Raw genomic sequence first — 27803 nt, forward strand, 5'->3', positions numbered from 1 at the left:
CAGTGTTCACAGTAAAACTATCTTAAAGCGGCTACAGCCTCAGTGTTGATAGTAAAACTAACTTAAAGCGGGAACAGCCTCAGTGTTCACAGTAAACGGACGCTGGATGTTGCACAGAATTTTCACAATGTTTAAATTTGTGCTCAGCAGACCTGAAATGGCAGATTTTTTTTTAGGTAACATTGATTACAGTTCATATGAGGAAATCAGTCAATTGAAATAAACTGATTAGGTCCTAATCTATGTTTGTCACATGACTGGGAATACAGATACCTCACAATGGGCCTCAGGATTTCGTCATGGTATTTTTGTGGATTGATAAAATGCAATTGTGTTCGTTGTCGGTAGCTTATGCCTGTCCGTACCATAACCCCACCGCCACCATGGGGCACTCTGTTCACAACGTTGACATCAGCAAACCGCACACCCACACGATGCCATACACGCTGTCTGCGGTTGTGAGGCAGGTTGGACGTACTGCCAAATTCTCTATAATGACATTGGAGGCGGCTTACGGTAGAGAAATTAACATTACATTCTCTGGCACAGCTCTGGTGGAGATTCCTGCAGTCATCATGACAATTGCACGCTCCCTCAAAACTTGAGACCTCTGACATTGTTGTGTGGCAAAACTACACATTTTAGAGTGGCCTTATTGTCCCCAGCAAAAGGTGCACCTGTGTAATAATCATGTTTAATCAGCTTCTTGAAATGCCACACCTGTCAGGTGGATGGATTATTTTAGCAAAGGCGAAACGGTCACTAACAGGGATGTAAACAAATTTGTGCACCAAATTTGAGAGAAATAAACTTTTAGTGCATATGAAACATTTCTGGGATCATTTTTATTTCAGCTCATGAAAAACATAGGACCAACACTTTTACATGTTGTTTATATTTTCGCTCAGTATAGTTTATCCCCTTTTGGACCCTGATGAGATCATTGAGAGTGAGAAGACACCAGACAATCTGTAACCTTTGTACACCATTCATTCACCATATGAGACACTTGACGCCACGAGTAAAAGGCTTGGAGACCGAAAGGAATTGCAACATGAATTGTAGATGATTGAAATATCTTATTACTGTAATGGATCTCCAGACATGCATTTGCATCCAAAGATTAGCAAGCTGAAAAATATACACACCAATCTGTTAAGCGAGACACACCTACAGTCAGATCAGTGTGTATTAGAAGCATCCTACTCAATAATGTACTCTCTTCTCACGATTGAAGTCTCAAACCAAGCACTACTTTTAAAATTATTTTATGTATTAATACAGTGTTATACTTAGAAATGTGTTGCAAAGAACAAAACATTTAACGTAAATAAAACTCAAATAAATAATGTCAGCCACACAGGAAAAAGAAAACTAGTGTGTTATCATCATATCAAAATAAAATAGTACGTATATGCCATAATAAATAGTCTATTAGTACAAAAATACATTTCAGTAGAACGGAGCTTTCAGCATCACAAATGGAGAGGGACCGGCTCCTTAAAGCAGCTCCCCTCAAGTACAGATCTTTTAAAATGATTTAAAACAAGCACTTTTTCTATTTTTTTTTTTGTAAATAAGAAAAAAAATGTTATTTCTGATTGTTAGAAATTCCTTTTAAGTAGTAGTGTTGTGTGGGTATGTATGATGGTAGAAAAGTTGGATTTTATTACTGCTTACTGTAGGTCAGTTCCAAGGCTCACGGTAGGTATGTATAACCAGAATACAAACACAACCAATTAAATCATCACTTTCTCTCGCTTTTTAAAAAAAACTTTTATACAAAATAACAAATGTAGAAAAGTTAATTTACAGCGAACCAAGGCCATATGCTAGCATTATGTACAGCCACAATTTAAACATGTTTTTGTTTAGTATTTTCTCAAACTTCAATATGCATAGCAGGAAAAGAAAGCATTACCGCTTCAATCAGCCTCAAATATTATGGTATGCTAAATCCAAGTTCACTGATATAATGGGTTGAAAATGCAGAGAAATGCTACTTTTTTTTTTTACTTCCATAATTGATCAATCACTACAACTTAAAAATATCTGTTTTTAAGTAAGTCTTTATACTGAAAAAAAAAGTTACTATGCATATAAGGCAGCACTGCTTGCAGTGTAAGATGGGACTTTTAATGTGTTTGAACTTAGTAGTAAGCAGGCTTCTGGACCTGAGTCATAGCACATGCATAGAGATGTAGACAGCTGCAGGAGTTTGTCAAATCAAGTCAGTTACATGTATCTACGGTAAAACATAACTACAAAATATTCACTTCTTCTAAACATGGAGAGAAATCCCATTTGACCAACCAAACAGGGGCATCCAATGCCAATACTTTACCTTCAGTCTTCAGTATTATACCTTCATAAATGACGCCTACAGTACTTAATCTCCAATCTTCCTTCATAACCCTTGTTGAGATGAGATCATCTGCAAATCCTTAGCTATCCTTCAAGAGAGAAACGCATGACCACAGACAACCTCACAAACAAAAAACGTTTTTGCATATATCGACTTTTTTGTTTGTGAGTGCATACATTAAATTGGAAAATTTCCGTTGCAATATTCAAATGATTTTTTTTCCTCAAGAATTCTCCTTATCTAGAATTTTTTCAAAAATGTTATTTTTCTTGCAATTTGCGCAGACTTGGTTTAAAAAAAAAAAATGGCTAAAAATGTCAAAATGAGATTATTCTTCAGTCAGTCTGTGGTACTGTTCATGCATTCCAACAGCTCAATTTTTTAAATATAATATATTTTAGTTTTTAAAAGTTTTTATTTTTTGCAAGCCTTTAGTTAAAGCACCAAAAAAAGGAGGAGGGGGGAGAGGGGGAGGGGGGGGGGGAGAGCACAGCACTGGGATAGGATGCTACGTTGAGACTCCTCCCACTTCAATGGGCCTCCTACCTTGCTGAGTTAATTTTTTTTGGGGGGGGGGGCGCAGTAAACAACGCATCAATGTTCAATATTCAAGAATCAAGTTCGTGCTTCATCAAGTCAAGCAGTGCTGCCCCCTGCTGCCTGGGAGGTGGACAACGGGGCAAGGTGGTCACAGCAGCAGGAGAGGAGGGCAACGTTTCAGTCTGTGGCTGCCCCCTGCTCTAACACATTCAGTAACAGGCCAGCTGTCTCCCTCTATGTTCAGAAGTGGTCAATGAGCACAGACACACAGTTGGCTCCCACCAGGTAGTTGGGGTCTCCTGGGAGAGACTTGTTCTGCCATGTCTTGGAGTCACCTGAAGGAATTAGAGAAACAGGAACACAGTTATCGGTCAGTCGGGTTGGTTGCTTGTCTTTCTTATTGTGCTGTTCTTTCCATTTGTTTTAAGGCCCAGTGTTATGTTAAGAGTGACCTACAGGCCGTAAATAACAGCATACGCTGACGAGAACTTACACAAAAAAATCATCATGTATATTGTGTGTGAGGAATGTACGTGCAGTGCCTTGAAAAAGTATTTCTAAACATTGTATTGTGTTAAAGTGGGATTAAAATGTATTTCATTGTAATTTTTTGGTTAACATTCTACACAAAATCCTGACTGTAATACAGTATCCTAACCCTGACTAATAGAGTATCCTAACCCTAACCCTGACTAATACAGTATCCTAACCCTAACTAATACAGTATCCTAATCCTAACACTGACTGTAATACAGTATCCTAACCCTAACCCTAACTAATACAGTATCCTAACCCTAACTAATACAGTATCCTAACCCTAACTAATACAGTATCCTAACCCTAACTAATACAGTATCCTAACCCTAACCCTGACTAATACAGTATCCTAACCCTAACCCTGACTAATACAGTATCCTAACCCTAACAAATACAGTATCCTAATCCTAACACTGACTGTAATACAGTATCCTAACCCTAACCCTAACTAATACAGTATCCTAACCCTAACTAATACAGTATCCTAACCCTAACACTGACTGTAATACAGTATCCTAACCCTAACTAATACAGTATCCTAACCCTAACCCTGACTAATACAGTATCCTAACCCTGACTAATACAGTATCCTAACCCTAACTAATACAGTATCCTAACCCTGACTAATACAGTATCCTAACCCTAACACTGACTGTAATACAGTATCCTAACCCTAACTAATACAGTATCCTAACCCTAACTAATACAGTACCCTAACCCCAATACTGACTAATACAGTATCCTAACCCTAACTAATACAGTATCCTAACCCCAATACTGACTAATACAGTATCCTAACCCTAACTAATACAGTATCCTAACCCTAACACTGACTGTAATACAGTATCCTAACCCTGACTAATACAGTATCCTAACCCTAACACTGACTGTAATACAGTATCCTAACCCCAATACTGACTAATACAGTATCCTAACCCCAACACTGACTGTAATACAGTATCCTAACATTGACTAATACAGTATCCTAACCCCAACACTGACTGTAATACAGTATCCTAACATTGACTAATACAGTATCCTAACCCCAACTGTAGTTCCCTGTCTTCTTGGTAAGCAACTCCAGTGTAGATTTGGCCTTGTGTTGTAGGTGAATTCCTCTCCCAGTATGCTGTAAAGCAGACTGCAGCAGGTTTTCTTTTACGATTTTGCCTGTGCTTAGCTCTATCCTGTTTCTTTTTATCCTGAAAAACTCCCCAGCATTGGCCGATGTCAAGCATACCCATACCATACCCATACCACCACCATGCTTGAAAATGAGGAAGCAGTTACTCAGTGATATTTTTTATTTTTGATGCATGTTTTGGAATATTTGTATATATTTTATATATTAAATGTCTGATTTGTTATTGTTACCCATCACTGCCCTTCTTTACGAGGCTTTTGAAAAATTCCCAGTTTTTAAAAAAAGTTGAAACTGTGCTTGAAACCAATACTTGACTGAGGGACCTTATGTATGGGGGACAGAGGACAGGTTAGTCATTAAAACATCAAGTTAACCCTTATTATTTCACACAGAGAATCCATGTCATTTATGTGATTTGTTAAGCCAGATTTTAGTCCTGAAATAATTTAGGCTTGCCTAAACAAAGGGGCTGAATACTTATGTATTTATTAAGATAAATAAATAAAAATGCATCTCATTTTTCTTCTACTTAGAGAGTATTTTGTGTAGATTGTTGACAAACATGTACAATTAAATCCCACTTTGTAATAATAAACATGTGAAGAAATCCAAGGGGTGTGAATACTTTTGCAAGGCAGATGCTGTACATAAACCCATTATAGCTTCACATTTCAGAACTACATACTCAAAACATTTTGTTACTAAAGTGCTATATATGTTAAAAACATTACTAGGCTGTATGTACACTGCCGTTCTGCGTGTTAAATTACCATTACTAGGCTGTATGTACACTACCGTTCAAAAGTTTAAGGTCACTTAGAAATGTCCTTGTTTTTGAAAGAAAAGCTTTTTTTTTTGTCCATTAAAATAACATCAAATTGATCAGAAATACAGTGTAGACATTGTTAATGTTGTAAATGACTATTGTAGCTGGAAACGGATGATTTTTAATATAATATCTACATAGGTGTACAGAGGCCCATTATCAGCAACCATCACTCCTGTGTTCCAATGGCACGTTGTGTTAGCTAATCCAAGTTTATCATTTAAAAGGCTAATTTATCATTAGAAAACCCTTTTGCAATTATGTTAGCACAGCTGAAAACTGTTGTTTGGATTAAAGAAGCAATAAAACTGGCCTTCTTTAGACTAGTTGAGTATCTGGAGCATCAGCATTTGTGGTTTTGACTGCAGGCTCAAAATGGCTAGAAACAAATAACTTTCTTCTGAAACTCGTCAGTCTATTCTTGTTCTGAGAAATGAAGGCTTTTCCATGAGAGAAATTGCCAAGAAACTGAAGATCTTGTACAACGCTGTGTACTACTCCCTTCGCAGAACAGCGCAACCTGACTAACCAGAATAGCAAGAGGAGTGGGAGGCCCGGTGCACAACTAAGCAAGAGGACAAGTACATTAGAGTGTCTTGTTTGAGAAACAGACGCCTCACAAGTCCTCAACTGGCAGCTTCATTAAATAGTACCCGCAAAACACCAGTCTCAACATCAACAGTGAAGAGGCGACTCCAGGATGCTGGCCTTCTAGGCAGAGTTGCAAAGAAAAAGCCACATCTCAGACTGGCCAATAAAAATAAAAGATTAAGATGGGCAGCAGAACACAGACACTGGACAGAGGAATATTGGAAAAAAGTGTTATGGACAGACAACTTGAAGTTTGAGGTGTTCGGATCACAAAGAAGAACATATGTTGGAGGAGTGTTTGACGCCATCTGTCAAGCATGGTGGAGGCAATGTGATGGTCTGGGGGTGCGATGGTAAAGTGGGAGATTTGTACAGGGTAAAAGGGATCTTGAAGAAGGAATGCTATCACTCCATTTTGCAATGCCATGCCATACCATGTGGACGGCGCATAATTGGAGCCAATTTCCTCCTACAACAGGACAATGACCCAATGCACAGCTCCAAACTATGTAAGAACTATTTAGGGAAGAAGCAGTCAGCTGGTGTTCTGTCTATAATGGAGTGGCCAGCACAGTCACCGGATCTCAACCCTATTGAGCTGTTGTGGGAGCAGCTTGACCGTATGGTACGTAAGAAGTGCCCATCAAGCCAATCCAACTTGTGAGAGGAGCTTCAGGAAGCATGGGGTGAAATCTCTTCAGATTACCTCAACAAATTGACAACTAGAATGCCAAAGGTCTGCAAGGCTGTAATTGCTGCAAATGGAGGATTCTTTGACGAAGGCAAAGTTTGAAGGACACAATTATTATTTCAATTAAAAATCATTATTTATAACCTTGTCAACGTTTTGACTATATTTCCTATTCATTTTGTAACTCATTTCATTATGTTTTCATGGAAAACAAGGACATTTCTAAGTGAGCCCAAACCTTTGAACGGTAGTGTATGTAAGGTGTAACAACAACACAGGCTATTTTCATAATCCTCACATTGTAACTACTGTGGGAAATAACTAAGTAGGTGAGTGATACAAATGTTTAGAGTGTTACAAAACCCCATAAAGAAAATGCAATGTTGTGACTAGAAAATTGAATGACTGGAACCTGGAAACCAGTAGAAACCAGTAGAAACCAGTAGAAACCAGTAGATGAGATTATTCAAAAGTGTGATAATGATGATGATGAACAAGCCAGATCTTTCTTTTGCAGGGTTGGGGTCAATTCCATTTCAATTCAGGAAGTGATTTGATTTTTAATAGTTTTTTAAAAAATATTGGAATTAAAGAGCTTCTCATTCTCGGTTTATTGAGAAATCATTAAAAAAAGTAAGTTTACTTGACTGACTGAACTGACCCCAGAACCTTCTCCCCAGCGACACCCATAGAGTTGGAAAGACAGCCCGCCCCTGATCCAATGTACTCTTATCCAACTCTATGGTGACCCCTCCTCAATCACAACACCAACCAATCACACAAGCCACCCGAAGCCCCGACCCAACCCCCAACCAATCACACAAGCCACCCGAAACCCCGGCCCAACCCCCAAAAGGACAGAGAGAGGACAGCGTACCCGACGAGGAGTCGGAGGATTTTAGAGCAAAAGACCAGCCATCGGGGGTCATAGACGCACAGTGAGGTAGCCGCAGCTCCACCGGCTTCAGGAACTTGAGGCCGTGAGGGCCACACATCACCAGAGGGCTGAGCAGGGTCTCTCCTGGATGGAATAGACAGAGGCAAGAATTATATATTTTCTATTTTGTCTTTAAGGGGAACGGAATTCTGCTCTCCTTTCATATTTAAGATAGACAGATCTTGAGAAAGGAGGAGACAGTTGAAAGGGATCGAACCCCTGTCTCCAGGGTCCTGAGTTAGCAGCACTGTAGCTAGAGCAACAAGAGTAAGATGTACTATCCAGCGGGCATAGTGATTAAGAAAACACTAGACACATACCTTTCTCCTTGTCCAGGGGGGGCAGGATGCTGTTGTCCCTGCAGACCTTGAAGTAGATCTCCTGTTCTACGCTGTCGGGGATGGCTCCCTGGGGGATGATGATGCTGACTCCCGTCTCAATGGAGCTCAGCACCCCGCCGTTACAGTTAAAGATCCCCCGGGCCGTGGCCACCACTGTGTGACCTTCATCCTCCTCATCATCCCCCAGAACACTGGGGTAGAGAGAGGTGTGACTGTTAGTTACTATCTATACTGTATAGAACACTGGGGTAGAGAGAGGTGTGACTGTTAGTTACTATCTATACTGTATAGAACACTGGGGTAGAGAGAGGTGTGACTGTTAGTTACTATCTATACTGTATAGAACACTGGGGTAGAGAGAGGTGTGACTGTTAGTTACTATCTATACTGTATAGAACACAGGGGTAGAGAGAGGTGTGACTGTTAGTTACTATCTATACTGTATAGAACACTGGGGTAGAGAGAGGTGTGACTGTTAGTTACTATCTATACTGTATAGAACACTGGGGTAGAGAGAGGTGTGACTGTTAGTTACTATCTATACTGTATAGAACACTGGGGTAGAGAGAGGTGTGACTGTTAGTTACTATCTATACTGTATAGAACACTGGGGTAGAGAGAGGTGTGACTGTTAGTTACTATCTATACTGTATAGAACACTGGGGTAGAGAGAGGTGTGACTGTTAGTTACTATCTATACTGTATAGAACACTGGGGTAGAGAGAGGTGTGACTGTTAGTTACTATCTATACTGTATAGAACACTGGGGTAGAGAGAGGTGTGACTGTTAGTTACTATCTATACTGTATAGAACACTGGGGTAGAGAGAGGTGTGACTGTTAGTTACTATCTATACTGTATAGAACACTGGGGTAGAGAGAGGTGTGACTGTTAGTTACTATCTATACTGTATAGAACACTGGGGTAGAGAGAGGTGTGACTGTTAGTTACTATCTATACTGTATAGAACACTGGGGTAGAGAGAGGTGTGACTGTTAGTTACTATCTATACTGTATAGAACACTGGGGTAGAGAGAGGTGTGACTGTTAGTTACTATCTATACTGTATAGAACACTGGGGTAGAGAGAGGTGTGACTGTTAGTTACTATCTATACTGTATAGAACACTGGGGTAGAGAGAGGTGTGACTGTTAGTTACTATCTATACTGTATAGAACACTGGGGTAGAGAGAGGTGTGACTGTTAGTTACTATCTATACTGTATAGAACACTGGGGTAGAGAGAGGTGTGACTGTTAGTTACTATCTATACTGTATAGAACATTGGGGTAGAGAGAGGTGTGACTGTTAGTTACTATCTATACTGTATAGAACACTGGGGTAGAGAGAGGTGTGACTGTTAGTTACTATCTATACTGTATAGAACACTGGGGTAGAGAGAGGTGTGACTGTTAGTTACTATCTATACTGTATAGAACACTGGGGTAGAGAGAGGTGTGACTGTTAGTTACTATCTATACTGTATAGAACACTGGGGTAGAGAGAGGTGTGACTGTTAGTTACTATCTATACTGTATAGAACACAGGGGTAGAGAGGAGGGAGGTGAAAGGGGGAGGGGCTGATCTAGAGTGGGGAGAAGGTAGAGGCTGAACAGTGAGTCATGCCAACAGCAGGCTACATAACCAGGCCTCTACATAACCAGGCCCCTACATAACCAGGCCTCTACATAACCAGGCCCCTACATAACCAGGCCTCTACATAACCAGGCCCCTACATAACCCTGCTACATAACCAGGCCCCTACATAACCCTGCTACATAACCAGGCCCCTACATAACCCTGCTACATAACCAGGCCCCTACATAACCCTGCTACATAACCAGGCCCCTACATAACCCTGCTACATAACCAGGCCCCTACATAACCCTGCTACATAACCAGACCTCTACATAACCCTGCTACATAACCAGGCCCCTACATAACCCTGCTACATAACCAGGTCCCTACATAACCCTGCTACATAACCAGGCCCCTACATAACCAGGCCTCTACATAACCAGGCCCCTACATAACCAGGCCCCTACATAACCCTGCTACATAACCAGGCCCCTACATAACCCTGCTAAATAACCAGGTCCCTACATAACCCTGCTACATAACCAGGCCCCTACATAACCAGGCCTCTACATAACCAGGCCCCTACATAACCCTGCTACATAACCAGGCCCCTACATATCCCTGCTACATAACCAGACCTCTACATAACCCTGCTACATAACCAGGCCCCTACATAACCCTGCTACATAACCAGGCCTCTACATAACCAGGCCCCTACATAACCAGGCCCCTACATAACCCTGCTACATAACCAGGCCTCTACATAAGCAGGTCCCTACATGACCCTGCTACATAACCAGGCCCCTACATAACCCTGCTACATAACCAGGCCTCTACATAACCAGGCCCCTACATAACCAGGCCCCTACATAACCCTGCTACATAACCAGGCCTCATCATGACCCTGCTACATAACCAGGCCTCTACATAACCAGGCCTCTACATAACCAGGCCTCTACGTAACCCTGCTACATAACCAGGCCCCTACATAACCCTGCTACATAACCAGGCCTCTACATAACCAGGCCTCTACATAACCCTGCTACATAACCAGGCCTCTACATAACCAGGCCTCTACATAACCAGGCCTCTACATAACCAGGCCTCTACATAACCAGGCCTCTACATAACCAGGCCTCTACATAACCAGGCTTCTACATAACCAGGCCCCTACATAACCAGGCCCCTACATAACCCTGCTACACAACCAGGCCTCTACACAACCAGGCCTCTACACAACCAGGCCTCTACACAACCAGGCCTCTACACAACCCTACAAGATCATAAACATGCTTTCACAGATGTATCATTTTTGCCATTGCTTGTATATGACGTTCAAGACAGGTAAATGAGTGTTTTGCTGTATGGAAGACAGGTAAATGAGTTTTTGGTGTATGAAATGAGTGTTTTGGTGTATGGAAGACAGGTAAATGAGTGTTTTGGTGTATGGAAGACAGGTAAATGAGTGTTTTGCTGTATGGAAGACAGGTAAATGAGTGTTTTGGTGTATGGAAGACAGGTAAATGAGTGTTTTGGTGTATGGAAGACAGGTAAATGAGTGTTTTGGTGTATGGAAGACAGGTAAATGAGTGTTTTGGTGTATGGAAGACAGGTAAATGAGTGTTTTGGTGTATGAAAGACAGGTAAATGAGTGTTTTGGTGTATGGAAGACAGGTACATGAGTGTTTTGGTGTATGGAAGACAGGTAAATTAGTGTTTTGGTGTATGGAAGACAGGTACATGAGTGTTTTGGTGTATGGAAGACAGGTAAATGAGTGTTTTGGTGTATGGAAGACAGGTAAATGAGTGTTTTGGTGTATGGAAGACAGGTAAATGAGTGTTTTGGTGTATGGAAGACAGGTAAATGAGTGTTTTGGTGTATGGAAGACAGGTACATGAGTGTTTTGGTGTATGGAAGACAGGTAAATGAGTGTTTTGTTGTATGGAACACAGGTAAATGAGTGTTTTGCTGTATGGAAGACAGGTAAATGAGTGTTTTGCTGTATGGAAGACAGGTAAATGAGTGTTTTGCTGTATGGAAGACAGGTAAATGAGTGTTTTGGTGTATGGAAGACAGGTAAATGAGTGTTTTGTTGTATGGAACACAGGTAAATGAGTGTTTTGCTGTATGGAACACAGGTAAATGAGTGTTTTGTTGTATGGAACACAGGTAAATGAGTGTTTTGGTGTATGGAAGACAGGTAAATGAGTGTTTTGTTGTATGGAAGACAGGTAAATGAGTGTTTTGCTGTATGGAAGACAGGTAAATGAGTGTTTTGCTGTATGGAACACAGGTAAATGAGTGTTTTGGTGTATGGAAGACAGGTAAATGAGTGTTTTGTTGTATGGAAGACAGGTAAATGAGTGTTTTGCTGTATGGAAGACAGGTAAATGAGTGTTTTGCTGTATGGAAGACAGGTAAATGAGTGTTTTGTTGTATGGAACACAGGTAAATGAGTGTTTTGCTGTATGGAAGACAGGTAAATGAGTGTTTTGCTGTATGGAAGACAGGTAAATGAGTGTTTTGCTGTATGGAAGACAGGTAAATGAGTGTTTTGCTGTATGGAAGACAGGTAAATGAGTGTTTTGGTGTATGGAAGACAGGTAAATGAGTGTTTTGTTGTATGGAACACAGGTAAATGAGTGTTTTGCTGTATGGAACACAGGTAAATGAGTGTTTTGTTGTATGGAACACAGGTAAATGAGTGTTTTGGTGTATGGAAGACAGGTAAATGAGTGTTTTGTTGTATGGAAGACAGGTAAATGAGTGTTTTGCTGTATGGAAGACAGGTAAATGAGTGTTTTGCTGTATGGAAGACAGGTAAATGAGTGTTTTGCTGTATGGAAGACAGGTAAATGAGTGTTTTGCTGTATGGAAGACAGGTAAATGAGTGTTTTGGTGTATGGAAGACAGGTAAATGAGTGTTTTGCTGTATGGGGAAGAGAGGTGGATCTAAAGGCAAAGCTATAGGCGGAGCTAAAGGAGTCCTCCACCACAGAAGTCACAGAGGTCACTACAAGGTCAGAACTCAGAACCATGATTTAGTACATCTGTAAATATGATGCTGCAGATGTCCCAGTGATTTAATGAGAACTGTGTTGGGTGGCTGGGGCTAGAGGCATAACAACGAGGTCTCTGCTAAATGACCATATTGGAACAACCTTGTCAAACAAACACCTTGTTAAGAGGTTTGGAACTCTTGGGATAACCGTTAACAGTCACCTGATCAGGTGACCCCCCCCCCCCCGCGCCATATCCTTACCTGACAGGTATGGCCTTGGGAACAGCATTGTTGACTAGGTTGTTGTGCTGCTGGTACTTGGGCCCCCTGTTGTCCATGGTGCGTGTGAACGTGTCCAGCCCACTGTCGTGGTCCAGGGCCTGAGGAGACAGCGGAGGCTTGGTCCTGCTGTTGTTGTTGACCACACTGGGTTTGGGGTTGCTGCTACTGATCAGGAGGTCGTTGGGGAGGAGGTTGTGGTTGAACTTGGGGCTCTCAAACTTCCTCTCGAAGGGCCGGGCCGAGGAGGTGTACGGCTTAGGGACGTATCGGTTGTAGCTTTGTGGGGCGGGGGTGGTTCCAGGGGTTTTTGGGGGTGCGTCGGTGCCGTTGACCCCCACTGGGGACCTCTGGGCCAGGTAGGGCTGGGAAGGGAGATCCTGGAGGGTAGAGGGGCGAAGGCCGGAGAGATCGTGTTTGGGAGAGGCGCTGAGGAGCTGGTCGGGCTGTGAGTTCACTAGAGAGAGAGGGGAAGGGCTGTGAGTTCACTAGAGAGAGAGGGGAAGGGATGTGAGTTCACTAGAGAGAGAGGGGAAGAGATGTGAGTTCACTAGAGAGAGAGGGGAAGAGATGTGAGTTCACTAGAGAGAGAGGGGAAGGGATGTGAGTTCACTAGAGAGAGAGGGGAAGGGATGTGAGTTCACTAGAGAGAGAGGGGAAGGGATGTGAGTTCACTAGAGAGAGAGGGGAAGGGATGTGAGTTCACTAGAGAGAGAGGGGAAGGGATGTGAGTTCACTAGAGAGAGAGGGGAAGGGATGTGAGTTCACTAGAGAGAGAGGGGAAGGGCTGTGAGTTCACTAGAGAGAGAGGGGAAGGGCTGTGAGTTCACTAGAGAGAGAGGGGAAGGGATGTGAGTTCACTAGAGAGAGAGGGGAAGGGATGTGAGTTCACTAGAGAGAGAGGGGAAGGGATGTGAGTTCACTAGAGAGAGAGGGGAAGGGATGTGAGTTCACTAGAGAGAGAGGGGAAGGGATGTGAGTTCACTAGAGAGAGAGGGGAAGGGATGTGAGTTCACTAGAGAGAGAGGGGAAGGGATGTGAGTTCACTAGAGAGAGAGGGGAAGGGATGTGAGTTCACTAGAGAGAGAGGGGAAGGGATGTGAGTTCACTAGAGAGAGAGGGGAAGGGATGTGAGTTCACTAGAGAGAGAGGGGAAGGGATGTGAGTTCACTAGAGAGAGAGGGGAAGGGATGTGAGTTCACTAGAGAGAGAGGGGAAGGGATGTGAGTTCACTAGAGAGAGAGGGGAAGGGATGTGAGTTCACTAGAGAGAGAGGGGAAGGGATGTGAGTTCACTAGAGAGAGAGGGGAAGGGATGTGAGTTCACTAGAGAGAGAGGGGAAGGGATGTGAGTTCACTAGAGAGAGAGGGGAAGGGCTGTGAGTTCACCAGAGAGAGAGGGGAAGGGATGTGAGTTCACTAGAGAGAGAGGGGAAGGGATGTGAGTTCACTAGAGAGAGAGGGGAAGGGATGTGAGTTCACTAGAGAGAGAGGGGAAGGGCTGTGAGTTCACTAGAGAGAGAGGGGAAGGGATGTGAGTTCACCAGAGAGAGAGGGGAAGGGCTGTGAGTTCACTAGAGAGAGAGGGGAAGGGATGTGAGTTCACTAGAGAGAGAGGGGAAGGGCTGTGAGTTCACTAGAGAGAGAGGGGAAGGGATGTGAGTTCACTAGAGAGAGAGGGGAAGGGATGTGAGTTCACCAGAGAGAGAGGGGAAGGAATGTGAGTTCACTAGAGAGAGAGGGGAAGGGATGTGAGTTCACTAGAGAGAGAGGGGAAGGGATGTGAGTTCACTAGAGAGAGAGGGGAAGGGATGTGAGTTCACTAGAGAGAGAGGGGAAGGGATGTGAGTTCACTAGAGAGAGAGGGGAAGGGATGTGAGTTCACTAGAGAGAGAGGGGAAGGGATGTGAGTTCACTAGAGAGAGGGGGGAAGGGATGTGAGTTCACTAGAGAGAGAGGGGAAGGGCTGTGAGTTCACTAGAGAGAGAGGGGAAGGGATGTGAGCACCGTGATACAGCCTAGATTCAGCCTTTACACTTCTATACAGCCACAAGTCTACCACACTATTACATGGTAGAGATGCTTTTAGTAGCCACCAGAAAAATCACAAGTGAATTCTTAGTACTTTGCTGGATTAAAAAGGCTACATGACATCATCATGGTTCATTACCATCATTGGTGGTGAGTTTGGGCAGGCTGTTGGGTGGTACGGCAGGGCTGGGGGGTCCGTATTGGGAGACAGGACTGATCTGGGGGAGCGGATCGTACCTCTCTACCGGACTCACCTTCTCCACAGACTCCGTCCTAAAACACAGACACGGCAGAAGGTGTTTGAGATCATTGCAGTGAAAAAGCTCCAATAAGTCATTATGCGATGAAGATGAGCAGTTCTGCCTCAGGACATGTGACGCTGACAGTCAGCCTGATCTCTGACCATATTGATTGTACTTCCCCTCTCAGATCTGCCTTGGGGCTGGGCACTGATTTGGGTCGTGTGTACCTGTTGTAGGGGTTATGGGTAGTGTAGTGTTCCTGTTGTAGGGGTTATGGGCAGTGTAGTGTTCCTGTTGTAGGGGTTATGGGTAGTGTAGTGTTCCTGTTGTAGGGGTTATGGGTAGTGTACCTGTTGTAGGGGTTATGGGTAGTGTAGTGTACCTGTTGTAGGGGTTATGGGTAGTGTAGTGTTCCTGTTGTAGGGGTTATGGGTAGTGTAGTGTTCCTGTTGTAGGGGTTATGGGTAGTGTACCTGTTGTAGGGGTTATGCGAGTGTAGTGCACCTGTTGTAGGGGTTATGGGTAGTGTAGTGTACCTGTTGTAGGGGTTATGGGTAGTGTAGTGTTCCTGTTGTAGGGGTTATGGGTAGTGTAGTGTACCTGTTGTAGGGGTTATGGGTAGTGTAGTGTACCTGTTGTAGGGGTTATGGGTAGTGTAGTGTACCTGTTGTAGGGGTCATGGGTAGTGTAGTGCACTTGTTGTAGGGGTTATGGGTAGTGTACCTGTTGTAGGGGTTATGGGGAGTGTACCTGTTGTAGGGGTTATGGGTAGTGTACCTGTTGTAAGGGTTATGGGTAATGTAGTGTACCTGTTGTAGGGGTTATGGGTAATGTAGTGTACCTGTTGTAGGGGTTATGGGTAATGTAGTGTACCTGTTGTAGGGGTTATGGGTAATGTACCTGTTGTAGGGGTTATGGGTAGTGTACCTGTTGTAAGGGTTATGGGTAATGTAGTGTACCTGTTGTAGGGGTTATGGGTAATGTACCTGTTGTAGGGGTTATGGGTAATGTAGTGTACCTGTAGTAAGGGTTATGGGTAATGTAGTGTACCTGTTGTAGGGGTTATGAGTAGTGTACCTGTTGTAAGGGTTATGGGTAATGTAGTGTACCTGTTGTAAGGGTTATGGGTAATGTACCTGTTGTAGGGGTTATGGGTAGTGTACCTGTTGTAAGGGTTATGGGTAATGTAGTGTACCTGTTGTAGGGGTTATGGGTAGTGTACCTGTTGTAAGGGTTATGGGTAATGTAGTGTACCTGTTGTAAGGGTTATGGGTAATGTACCTGTTGTAAGGGTTATGGGTAGTGTAGTGTACCTGTTGTAGGGGTTATGGGTAGTGTAGTGTACCTGTTGTAGGGGTCATGGGTAGTGTAGTGCACTTGTTGTAGGGGTTATGGGTAGTGTACCTGTTGTAGGGGTTATGGGGAGTGTACCTGTTGTAGGGGTTATGGGTAGTGTACCTGTTGTAAGGGTTATGGGTAATGTAGTGTACCTGTTGTAGGGGTTATGGGTAATGTAGTGTACCTGTTGTAGGGGTTATGGGTAGTGTACCTGTTGTAAGGGTTATGGGTAATGTAGTGTACCTGTTGTAGGGGCTATGGGTAATGTAGTGTACCTGTTGTAGGGGTTATGGGTAGTGTACCTGTTGTAAGGGTTATGGGTAATGTAGTGTACCTGTTGTAGGGGTTATGGGTAATGTACCTGTTGTAGGGGTTATGGGTAGTGTACCTGTTGTAAGGGTTATGGGTAATGTAGTGTACCTGTTGTAGGGGTTATGGGTAATGTACCTGTTGTAGGGGTTATGGGTAGTGTACCTGTTGTAAGGGTTATGGGTAGTGTACCTGTTGTAGGGGTTATGGGTAATGTAGTGTACCTGTTGTAGGGGTTATGGGTAGTGTACCTGTTGTAAGGGTTATGGGTAATGTAGTGTACCTGTTGTAGGGGTTATGGGTAATGTAGTGTACCTGTTGTAGGGGTTATGGGTAATGTACCTGTTGTAAAGGTTATGGGTAGTGTACCTGTTGTAAGGGTTATGGGTAATGTAGTGTACCTGTTGTAGGGGTTATGGGTAATGTAGTGTACCTGTTGTAGGGGTTATGGGTAATGTAGTGTACCTGTTGTAGGGGTTATGGGTAATGAAGTGTACCTGTTGTAGGGGTTATGAGTAATGTACCTGTTGTAGGGGTTATGGGTAGTGTACCTGTTGTAAGGGTTATGGATAATGTAGTGTACCTGTTGTAGGGGTTATGGGTAATGTACCTGTTGTAGGGGTTATGGGTAGTGTACCTGTTGTAGGGGTTATGGGTAATGTAGTGTACCTGTTGTAGGGGTTATGGGTAGTGTACTTGTTGTAAGGGTTATGGGTAATGTAGTGTACCTGTTGTAAGGGTTATGGGTAATGTACCTGTTGTAGGGGTTATGGGTAGTGTACCTGTTGTAAGGGTTATGGGTAATGTAGTGTACCTGTTGTAGGGGTTATGGGTAGTGTACCTGTTGTAAGGGTTATGGGTAATGTTGTGTACCTGTTGTAAGGGTTATGGGTAATGTACCTGTTGTAAGGGTTATGGGTAGTGTACCTGTTGTAAGGGTTATGGGTAGTGTACCTGTTGTAAGGGTTATGGGTAGTGTACCTGTTGTAAGGGTTATGGGTAGTGTACCTGTTGTAGGGGTTATGGGTAGTGTACCTGTTGTAAGGGTTATGGGTAATGTAGTGTACCTGTTGTAAGGGTTATGGGTAATGTAGTGTACCTGTTGTAGGGGTTATGGGTAGTGTACCTGTTGTAAGGGTTATGGGTAATGTAGTGTACCTGTTGTAGGGGTTATGGGTAGTGTACCTGTTGTAGGGGTTATGGGTAATGTAGTGTACCTGTTGTAGGGGTTATGGGTAGTGTACCTGTTGCAAGGGTTATGGGTAATGTTGTGTACCTGTTGTAAGGGTTATGGGTAATGTACCTGTTGTAAGGGTTATGGGTAGTGTACCTGTTGTAAGGGTTATGGGTAGTGTACCTGTTGTAGGGGTTATGGGTAGTGTACCTGTTGTAGGGGTTATGGGTAGTGTACCTGTTGTAAGGGTTATGGGTAGTGTACCTGTTGTAGGGGTTATGGGTAGTGTACCTGTTGTAGGGGTTATGGGTAGTGTACCTGTTGTAAGGGTTATGGGTAATGTAGTGTACCTGTTGTAAGGGTTATGGGTAATGTAGTGTACCTGTTGTAAGGGTTATGGGTAGTGTACCTGTTGTAAGGGTTATGGGTAGTGTACCTGTTGTAAGGGTTATGGGTAGTGTACCTGTTGTAGGGGTTATGGGTAGTGTACCTGTTGTAGGGGTTATGGGTAGTGTACCTGTTGTAAGGGTTATGGGTAGTGTACCTGTTGTAGGGGTTATGGGTAGTGTACCTGTTGTAGGGGTTATGGGTAATGTACCTGTTGTAGGGGTTATGGGTAGTGTACCTGTTGTAGGGGTTATGGGTAATGTACCTGTTGTAAGGGTAAGCTAGCTGGGTCTGTGGTGGGAAGCGGTTGATCCCGGGGGTGGGGTTCATGGCCTTGCTGTCGAAGCTGCGCCGGTCAAAGTAGGACAGCTGCTTCCTGTAATACTCCTCATCCTCATCAGCATCGTAGTGGTTGGAGGAGTGGGCCACGTCATCCAGGGGTTTAGACCCAGGGGGATTCTGGGGCTCAGGGGCTCTGAGGGGAGATGGAGGAGCGAGGGACAGTCAGAGAGCAGCACAGATAAACATTTTGTGTTGTTGTTGGGGTCAATTACATTTCAATTCCAGTCAATTCAGAAAGTAAACCAAATTCCAATTGCAACTTTTTTTCTTCTTGAAATGGAATTGACCCCAACCCTGATACACTTACAAATCCATTCCACAGAGTAGAGGGTAGAGTGAGAGACAGGATGACCAGTTAGAGAGCTCAACAGATCCACACAGACAGATCCACACAGACAGATCCACTCAGGAGAAAGTAGAGCAAGCGACAGAGAAGGACAGAGACAGACAGACAGTGAGACAGAGGGGTAAACAGACAGACAGACAGACAGACAGACAGACAGACAGACAGACAGACAGACAGACAGACAGACATTCAGAGAGAGACAGAGAGACAGACAGAGGGGAACAGTCAGACAGACAGAGGGACAGACATTCAGACAGACAGACAGAGGGACAGAGGGGTAGACAGACATTCAGAGAGACAGACAGAGTCAGACAGAGGGACAGACAGAGGGGTAGACAGAGAGACAGACAGAGGGGAACACAGTCAGACAGGCAGCAGACAGAGGGACAGACAGAGAGACAGACAGAGGGGAACACAGTCAGACAGAGGGGTAGACAGAGAGACAGAGAGCAGCACAGATCCACACAGTGGATCAGCAAGAGTACAAACATGGATAAACACAGGAGAAGGAGAGAGACAGGTAACTGTACTGATCAATACAGGAGAGAGACAGGTAACTGTACTGATCAATACAGGAGAGAGACAGGTTACTGTACTGATCAATACAGGAGAGAGACAGGTTACTGTACCGATCAATACAGGAGAGAGACAGGTAACTGTACTGATCAATACAGGAGAGAGACAGGTAACTGTACCGATCAATACAGGAGAGAGACAGGTTACTGTACCGATCAATACAGGAGAGAGACAGGTAACTGTACCGATCAATACAGGAGAGAGACAGGTAACTGTACCGATCAATACAGGAGAGAGACAGGTAACTGTACTGATCAATACAGGAGAGAGACAGGTTACTGTACTGATCAATACAGGAGAGAGACAGGTAACTGTACCGATCAATACAGGAGAGAGACAGGTAACTGTACCGATCAAAACAGGAGAGAGACAGGTTACTGTACTGATCAATACAGGAGAGAGACAGGTAACTGTACCGATCAAAACAGGAGACAGACAGGTTACTGTACTGATCAATACAGGAGAGAGACAGGTAACTGTACTGATCAATACAGGAGGGAGACAGGTAACTGTACCGATCAATACAGGAGACAGACAGGTAACTGTACCGATCAATACAGGAGAGAGACAGGTTACTGTACCGATCAATACAGGAGACAGACAGGTAACTGTACCGATCAATACAGGAGACAGACAGGTTACTGTACTGATCAATACAGGAGAGAGACAGGTAACTGTACCGATCAATACAGAAGAGAGAGACAGGTAACTGTACCGATCAATACAGGAGAGAGACAGGTAACTGTACCGATCAATACAGGAGAGAGACAGGTAACTGTACCGATCAAAACAGGAGAGAGACAGGTAACTGTACCGATCAATACAGGAGACAGACAGGTAACTGTACCGATCAATACAGGAGACAGACAGGTTACTGTACTGATCAATACAGGAGACAGACAGGTAACTGTACCGATCAATACAGGAGACAGACAGGTTACTGTACTGATCAATACAGGAGACAGACAGGTTACTGTACTGATCAATACAGGAGACAGACAGGTTACTGTACTGATCAATACAGGAGACAGACAGGTAACTGTACCGATCAATACAGGAGACAGACAGGTAACTGTACCGATCAATACAGGAGACAGACAGGTAACTGTACTGATCAATACAGGAGAGAGACAGGTAACTGTACCGATCAATACAGGTTACTGTACCGATCAATACAGGAGAGAGACAGGTAACTGTACCGATCAATACAGGAGAGATGGTCTTCACATTACAGCGCCATGTTGTTCTGTTTTCCTGATGCATCCTGGTAGCTGCACTGTCTAACATGTCCACTAGGTGGAGCTCTGGGGTTGACAGTGATAAATGAACCAGGTGGATTTTCTCACCATTGTCCTTCATCCACCTCTTTATATATATTTAGTATATATATACCACAGGTCTGATCCCACATAACTTCCAGGACAGTATGTGATCATTTCTGGGGGTTGAACCCATAACCTTGGTGTTATTAGCACCAGGGCAGAGTGCTGTGCTGTGTGTATACACACACCTGGAAGTAGGTTTCTCCTGCTCCAGGTTGCTGAGGGAGTTGGCTTTGGGGACAGGGCCAGGTGCAGTCATAGGTCTGGGCAGGTCCGCAGGCTGGAACACCAGACAGACCAGAGGGAGGTTAAAACAGAATAACGTACAACTACTCAGGTTGTCCACTATCTGGTCAAGTTGCAGTCAGAAGCACCGCTAAGTTCTACAATGTATCTTCTTCAAACCGTAACCACAGTGCTAAATGTATGCCCGTCACCCAACCTTCAATTAAGATCAATAAGCAAAATGTTTGTTTTCATTAATTTGTACTATATATCCCATTTTGACTTGACAGCTTGGCCTTATAGTGGGAACCAACTACACAACCTCTCACGTTATCCTGGTATCCAATCACATTCATCTGTGGTTTGTTGCCCCAATCACACGTTACTCTGCCAGAAGAACCCCCATTTGCCACTGATCAGTAGGCCTACTTTAAATTCTTTCCAAGTACCCCCCCCTCTGGATGTGTTGCTTCCTTTCCTCTCCTTGCCCCAACCTGGAGTTGAACCAGGGACCGTCTGAACACATCAACAATTTCCTCCCACAAAGAATCGTTACCTGTCGCTCCACAAAAGCCGCGGCCCTTACAGGGCAAGGGAAACAACTTCAATGTCTCAGAGTGAGTGACGTCACCGATTGAAACGCTACTAGCGCACACCGCTAACTAGCTAGCAATTTCACACTGGTTACATATAGGCCAAGTACCCCCAGACATCCATTATAACTACCAGGGCTACTAGTACCCCAGGCCAAGTACCCCCAAACATCCATTATAACTACCAGGGCTACTAGTACCCCAGGCTGAGACCCTCCAGACAACCATTATAACTACCAGGGCTACTAGTACCCCAGGCCAAGTACCCCCAGACATCCATTATAACTACCAGGGCTACTAGTACCCCAGGCCAAGTACCCCCAGACATCCATTATAACTACCAGGGCTACTAGTACCCCAGGCTGAGACCCTCCAGACATCCATTATAACTACCAGGGCTACTAGTACCCCAGGCCAAGTACCCCCAGACATCCATTATAACTACCAGGGCTACTAGTACCCCAGGCCAAGTACCCCCAAACATCCATTATAACTACCAGGGCTACTAGTACCCCAGGCTGAGACCCCCCAGACATCCATTATAACTACCAGGGCTACTAGTACCCCAGGCTGAGACCCTCCAGACATCCATTATAACTACCAGGGCTACTAGTACCCCAGGCCGAGTACCCCCAGACATCCATTATAACTACCAGGGCTACTAGTACCCCAGGCCGAGTACCCCCAGACATCCATTATAACTACCAGGGCTACTAGTACCCCAGGCCAAGTACCCCCAGACATCCATTATAACTACCAGGGCTACTAGTACCCCAGGCCAAGTACCCCCAGACATCCATTATAACTACCAGGGCTACTAGTACCCCAGGCTGAGACCCCCAGACATCCATTATAACTACCAGGGCTACTAGTACCCCAGGCCAAGTACCCCCAGACATCCATTATAACTACCAGGGCTACTAGTACCCCAGGCTGAGACCCCCCAGACATCCATTATAACTACCAGGGCTACTAGTACCCCAGGCCAAGTACCCCCAGACATCCATTATAACTACCAGGGCTAATAGTACCCCAGGCCAAGTACCCCCAGACATCCATTATAACTACCAGGGCTACTAGTACCCCAGGCTGAGACCCCCCAGACATCCATTATAACTACCAGGGCTACTAGTACCCCAGGCCAAGTACCCCCAGACATCCATTATAACTACCAGGGCTACTACTACCGCAGGCTGAGACCCCCCAGACATCCATTACAAGCATGCGTTCTAGGTGTTTGGCCGTGTCGTGGTATAAGAGACGTACCCTCATCACGGTGGAGTCGCCAGCCTCCTTGGCCCGGTCCACAGACACTGACCTCTTATTCTCAAACATCTTGACCCTGTTGAGCACCGACTGGGGCTTCATGGCTGGGTCGTCCCTTTCCTCCTCCCCCCGGGGCGGTGGAGGGAGGGGTTTGGACCCCGCGTTTACCCCCATCTCTCCCGGGGAGGCCAAGGGCTCAGGTTTGTGAGGAGGAAGGGGCGGGTCAGAGGTCATTAGAGGTTCACGGTTGTAGCCGCCGCCCCGGTTGGGAGGCACCGGGTTATAGGAGGGTCTCAGGCCAGGAGCAGAGTCTCCGTAATACTGCTTGGGGGGGTCCGGGGAGCGGGGAGAGCTGAGGCAGTAGCCGTGAGGGGGCTCGGGCTCGTAGGGAGAGCAGGCGTCGTAAGGGCCAGCCGAGGGCGGGAGAGACGGTTCATCATACCGCATTGGCCCTGGAGGTTTACCGTGACGAGGCTTGCCATCGTAGCCCTGCATCCCCGCCGGTGCCTCATCGTAGCGGGGTTGTGGGGGGCTGTAGTCCCTGACGGGGCCGTCCTCATAGGGGGTGGTCCCCCTGGGGGTGTAACCCTGCTGGTGGACCGGGCCAGGCTGGTACCCCGGGGGCTGGGGAGAAGAGGTCTGCTGGTCGTAGGGGGGCCACCGGCCATCATCGTAGTTCTGAGGCACACGGTTGTCGTAGTGCAGGTGAGAGTCAAAGTTCCCCTGGTGAGGCTTTGGTTCGGCGTAGCCGCCCCTGTCGCTACAGAAGGCATAATGCGGGTGGTCATACTGGCGGTATGGCTGTTTGTCCTGGTAGGGCTGCTGGGTGTAGCTCAGAGATGACTTCATGCCGCTGTGGTTCACTCTCACTGGTTCCTCCAGACTGTACAGATCCTTCTTGTACATCTGCAGGGGAGAGACATCCAAGACAGACATCAGAGCTTGGTATCTACCAAACTGGCTATAGTAGTAAACTACCTGGTCAGAGCTTGGTATCTACCAAACTGGCTATAGTAGTAAACTACCTGGTCAGAGCTTGGTATCTACCAAACTGGCTATAGTAGTAAACTACCTGGTCAGAGCTTGGTATCTACCAAACTGGCTATAGTAGTAAACTACCTGGTCAGAGCTTGGTATCTACCAAACTGGCTATAGTAGTAAACTACCTGGTCAGAGCTTGGTATCTACCAAACTGCCTATAGTAGTAAACTACCTGGTCAGAGCTTGGTATCTACCAAACTGGCTATAGCAGTAAACTACCTGGTCAGAGCTTGGTATCTACCAAACTGGCTATAGCAGTAAACTACCTGGTCAGAGCTTGGTATCTACCAAACTGGCTATAGTAGTAAACTACCTGGTCAGAGCTTGGTATCTACCAAACTGCCTATAGTAGTAAACTACCTGGTCAGAGCTTGGTATCTACCAAACTGCCTATAGTAGTAAACTACCTGGTCAGAGCTTGGTATCTACCAAACTGCCTATAGTAGTAAACTACCTGGTCAGAGCTTGGTATCTACCAAACTGGCTATAGTAGTAAACTACCTGGTCAGAGCTTGGTATCTACCAAACTGGCTATAGTAGTAAACTACCTGGTCAGAGCTTGGTATCTACCAAACTGGCTATAGCAGTAAACTACCTGGTCAGAGCTTGGTATCTACCAAACTGCCTATAGTAGTAAACTACCTGGTCAGAGCTTGGTATCTACCAAACTGGCTATAGTAGTAAACTACCTGGTCAGAGCTTGGTATCTACCAAACTGCCTATAGTAGTAAACTACCTGGTCAGAGCTTGGTATCTACCAAACTGCCTATAGTAGTAAACTACCTGGTCAGAGCTTGGTATCTACCAAACTGGCTATAGTAGTAAACTACCTGGTCAGAGCTTGGTATCTACCAAACTGGCTATAGCAGTAAACTACCTGGTCATAGCTTGGTATCTACCAAACTGGCTATAGCAGTAAACTACCTGGTCAGAGCTTGGTATCTACCAAACTGGCTATAGTAGTAAACTACCTGGTCAGAGCTTGGTATCTACCAAACTGCCTATAGTAGTAAACTACCTGGTCAGAGCTTGGTATCTACCAAACTGCCTATAGTAGTAAACTACCTGGTCAGAGCTTGGTATCTACCAAACTGGCTATAGTAGTAAACTACCTGGTCAGAGCTTGGTATCTACCAAACTGGCTATAGTAGTAAACTACCTGGTCAGAGCTTGGTATCTACCAAACTGGCTATAGTAGTAAACTACCTGGTCAGAGCTTGGTATCTACCAAACTGGCTATAGTAGTAAACTACCTGGTCAGAGCTTGGTATCTACCAAACTGGCTATAGTAGTAAACTACCTGGTCAGAGCTTGGTATCTACCAAACTGGCTATAGCAGTAAACTACCTGGTCATAGCTTGGTATCTACCAAACTGGCTATAGCAGTAAACTACCTGGTCAGAGCTTGGTATCTACCAAACTGGCTATAGCAGTAAACTACCTGGTCAGAGCTTGGTATCTACCAAACTGGCTATAGTAGTAAACTACCTGGTCAGAGCTTGGTATCTACCAAACTGGCTATAGTAGTAAACTACCTGGTCAGAGCTTGGTATCTACCAAACTGGCTATAGTAGTAAACTACCTGGTCAGAGCTTGGTATCTACCAAACTGGCTATAGCAGTAAACTACCTGGTCAGAGCTTGGTATCTACCAAACTGGCTATAGTAGTAAACTACCTGGTCAGAGCTTGGTATCTACCAAACTGGCTATAGCAGTAAACTACCTGGTCAGAGCTTGGTATCTACCAAACTGGCTATAGTAGTAAACTACCTGGTCAGAGCTTGGTATCTACCAAACTGCCTATAGTAGTAAACTACCTGGTCAGAGCTTGGTATCTACCAAACTGGCTATAGTAGTAAACTACCTGGTCAGAGCTTGGTATCTACCAAACTGGCTATAGCAGTAAACTACCTGGTCAGAGCTTGGTATCTACCAAACTGGCTATAGTAGTAAACTACCTGGTCAGAGCTTGGTATCTACCAAACTGGCTATAGCAGTAAACTACCTGGTCAGAGCTTGGTATCTACCAAACTGCCTATAGTAGTAAACTACCTGGTCAGAGCTTGGTATCTACCAAACTGGCTGTAGCAGTAAACTACCTGGTCAGAGCTTGGTATCTACCAAACTGGCTATAGTAGTAAACTACCTGGTCAGAGCTTGGTATCTACCAAACTGGCTATAGTAGTAAACTACCTGGTCAGAGCTTGGTATCTACCAAACTGGCTATAGTAGTAAACTACCTGGTCAGAGCTTGGTATCTACCAAACTGGCTATAGCAGTAAACTACCTGGTCAGAGCTTGGTATCTACCAAACTGGCTATAGTAGTAAACTACCTGGTCAGAGCTTGGTATCTACCAAACTGGCTATAGTAGTAAACTACCTGGTCAGAGCTTGGTATCTACCAAACTGGCTATAGCAGTAAACTACCTGGTCAGAGCTTGGTATCTACCAAACTGGCTATAGCAGTAAACTACCTGGTCAGAGCTTGGGTGAATAAGATTTCTGATGTATCAATTATTACAGATGGCAAATTAAGTTTAAAACTTGTAAACCTCATTGGAAAACTATAGTTTTCATACAGTTCTGAACAAATAATAATAAAAACGGAACAGGAAAAATAAAAGTAGAGAAAATAACAGAAACTACAAAATAAATCCCCCAAAAATCAAGTCAGAGAGGAATGAATTATTAAAGAGAGGTTAACCTGAAACCTGACGATAAGGACTGAACACAGATCAATTGAGATACAACACATCATCATACATACAATTCAATAGTAACTAATAACAATAAATTAAACAAACATCAAGTCAAAGTGCAAGTACACAAGCAATTCTCTTATCAATTATTCCTAATCAGAGCTAAATGCATATTTGACAAGAAGCCTTTCAAGAATGACTGAAAATGTCCAAATCCCTCCTCATCACCAAATCACGTTTTACGATTATGTCGTTTTTTTCTTCTTTCTCTGAACGGCTTCATTTCAAAAACAGGTGATGTGTAGCCTTTAGACAGCACATCTCGTAACAACAGACAGTTACTTCCTATGGAAGAAGCTTAGTAAACGTTAAAACTTTTACACCAGTCAATACTATAACGGAAGATGTACAGTTATGCAGTTTTAGGTTTTTTTTCCATAGGGAGAGTCAACTGCTTTTTGACAGAGACTAGTAAATACAAAGAATACTGTCTGCAGGTTAGCATAGTTTATCATGCAACCAACATTCAGTTTTAGCATCTTATGCAACTACAGTCTACTACATACTAGCATTACAACATACAGTACATGTGCCACTGCAGGTACATTTGACTAAAATCCAACTGCAGTCAGAGAAGTTAAATAAGTAAAGAAGCAGAAAGGAAACCAAACCATGCAGAGGAAGAAGAGGAGACAACAGTAACCGGTTCCTCTTATCCTGGTCACACCGTCAGACTCCCAAATGTACCGCACCCTATTCCCTATATAGTGCACTACTTTTGCCCAGAACCTGGGCGACTCTGGCCAAAAGTAGCGTACTAAATAGGGAACGGGGTGCGGTTTCAGATTTGCCCACAGACGACCGGGACAGCCCCCCCCACCCCACAACTACCAGCCCACTGTGATCGGTGCATGTGTATTGACTATATTCTGCACAATCACTGATCTTTCTTACAAGTCAACTTTGCTTGCGTCCCAAATAACTAAGTGAAAATAAGCAATTCTGCGCCTCCATTGTCGCCTTGCTCCAAACTCCTTCCCTCAAACACGCCAATAGGCTAGAGTCTTGCTTTCTGACTGGTC

The 27803-nt window shown here is 44.4% G+C and overlaps 1 protein-coding gene across 12 annotated transcripts in view; it reads right to left on the reverse strand.

Annotated features, from left to right (window-relative positions):
* Positions 1 to 826: 826 nt before the first annotated feature.
* LOC106584727 (tight junction protein ZO-1) overlaps positions 827 to 27803 on the reverse strand; it is a 174627-nt gene continuing 147650 nt past the window's right edge. For 10 of the 12 annotated variants that reach the window (XM_045706359.1, XM_045706357.1, XM_045706358.1 and 7 more), the window contains 8 exons: positions 22981 to 23886; positions 21085 to 21176; positions 18576 to 18785; positions 15000 to 15133; positions 12813 to 13287; positions 7952 to 8163; positions 7572 to 7715; positions 827 to 3240 (listed from right to left, as the gene is read on the reverse strand). In XM_045706359.1, the coding sequence (XP_045562315.1) occupies positions 3146 to 3240; positions 7572 to 7715; positions 7952 to 8163; positions 12813 to 13287; positions 15000 to 15133; positions 18576 to 18785; positions 21085 to 21176; positions 22981 to 23886 (2268 nt within the window). In that variant the 3' untranslated portion in view covers positions 827 to 3145. The remainder of the gene's footprint in view (positions 3241 to 7571; positions 7716 to 7951; positions 8164 to 12812; positions 13288 to 14999; positions 15134 to 18575; positions 18786 to 21084; positions 21177 to 22980; positions 23887 to 27803) is intronic. The other 2 variants (XM_045706367.1, XM_045706360.1) reach the window with 1 other exon arrangement.

Source organism: Salmo salar, chromosome ssa23 (genome assembly GCF_905237065.1).
Source record: "Salmo salar chromosome ssa23, Ssal_v3.1, whole genome shotgun sequence".
Classification (NCBI taxonomy): Eukaryota; Metazoa; Chordata; class Actinopteri; order Salmoniformes; family Salmonidae; genus Salmo; species Salmo salar.